This window comes from Cavia porcellus, unplaced genomic scaffold (genome assembly GCF_034190915.1).
Source record: "Cavia porcellus strain 051 isolate PalLab524CR breed Dunkin Hartley unplaced genomic scaffold, mCavPor4.1 scaffold_8, whole genome shotgun sequence".
NCBI lineage: Eukaryota > Metazoa > Chordata > Mammalia > Rodentia > Caviidae > Cavia > Cavia porcellus.
In genome coordinates, this window is record NW_026947491.1 from 48,130,185 (window position 1) to 48,131,959 (window position 1,775).

The 1,775-nt window shown below is 32.8% G+C and overlaps 1 protein-coding gene across 1 annotated transcript; it reads left to right on the forward strand.

Moving 5' to 3' along the window:
- The first annotated feature begins 392 nt into the window (after window positions 1-392).
- Window positions 393-1,343, forward strand: LOC100728834 (olfactory receptor 6C2-like). Its single transcript, XM_003475989.2, has one exon. It carries the CDS (start codon window positions 396-398, stop codon window positions 1,341-1,343), a length of 948 nt encoding a protein of 315 aa, XP_003476037.1. The 5' UTR covers window positions 393-395.
- Window positions 1,344-1,775: the final 432 nt, after the last annotated feature.

Genomic DNA, 1,775 nt, shown 5'->3' on the forward strand with positions numbered 1-1,775 from the left:
CATTTCTTCTAGGATACATAAGAAAAAAATGACTGCATCAATTTTTCATCTTCAAATTACTGAAGAAATCTTACGTAAAAGATATCAGAATTTTGAGGTATCTCAAAAATATCACAAATAAAAACTGCAAATTCAATAGGATATAATTAAAATGTAAAGTAAAAAGGCAAGTTGCAATGGTAAAATAATTTAAGTATGTTTAAAATGTTATCACAAACCATCAAAACAACAGTATAGCCAATGTATTGACTATATCCATAGCTACTTCTAGAAGAAACTGTACATTTGTTGTCTAGTAGTCAACATTTATATGCTTTCTGGTTTTCATACTCTATATTTAAGTAAATTATTAATAAATTTTACACAGAAACACTCATAAAATTCACTTGTCAGTGATGAAAAACTGCACAATAACAATCTTCATTCTGCTGGGTCTAACAAATGACCCTCAACTTCAGATTCCAATTTTTGTTTTTCTATTTTTCACATACATGTTAAGTCTAACTGGGAATCTGACTATCATATTTCTCACTATATTTGATGTCCATCTTAAAACACCTATGTACTTCTTTCTACAAAATTTTGCCTTATTAGAAATTTCATTTACCTCTGCTTGTATCCCTAGATATTTGTACAACATAGCAACAGGTGATAGGTCAATTACATACAGTTTTTGTATTATTCAAGCGTTTTTCACAGATATTTTTGGAGTAATAGAATTCTTTCTTCTGGCCATAATGTCTTATGACCGCTATGTGGCCATCTGCAAGCCCCTGCATTATGTAACCATCATGAACAGAAAAGTCTGCAGAAACCTTGTCCTCTGCTGTTGGCTGGCAGGCTTCATGATCATAATCCCACTACTCACCCTGTTTGTAAACTTAAAATTCTGTAGCTCCAATATTATTGATTATTTCTTCTGTGATGCATCTCCTATCCTGAAGATTTCTTGCTCAGATACGTGGCTCATAGAGCAGCTGGTGATTGTCTGTGCTGTGCTCACCTTCATTCTGACTCTCGTGTGTGTTGTTCTGTCCTACATACACATCATCAAGACTATTGTAAGATTCCCTTCTGCCCAGCAAAGAAAAAAGGCCTTTTCCACCTGCTCTTCCCATATGATTGTGGTTTCCATCACCTATGGGAGCTGTATCTTCATCTATATCAAACCTTCAGCAAAGGAATCTGTGGCCATTAATAAAGGTGTGGTATTGTTAATGACATCCGTTGCTCCTATGTTGAATCCGTTCATTTATACTCTGAGAAATAAACAAGTAAGACAAGCCTTCAGTGACTCATTCAAAAAACTTGCATTAGTTTCAAAGAAGAAAGAGATTGTCTAAGGAAAAAATAAAATACCAACTAAGTAAAGCTCATTAAACTCCACATTTGTCTTCTTGACCTGATCTCAACTTAAGTAACTCGTCTCAAACATTTCCTGTTCCCAGAATAAGTAGTCTCTCACACAAATTCACTCTTTCAATCCTTTGTAAAAATTTCTTTAAAAATAAGTTCCCCCTCAAAAATAGTAGATTTTTGATTCATATATACATACATTTACCTCCAATCTAGCTAATAAAATTGAAAATAAACTAAATTAAAGCTAATAAAATTCAACAAAAAATATTCTTTCATCCCTGATGGGCAGACTATGTTCTGGTACATATTACAGAATTCAGTAAATATTAACATGTTAAGACCATATAAAACCATCACCAAAATCAAAGGGTAAACCTATTCTTTACCCAAAAAGCTTCTTTTTGTGCTTTGTAATA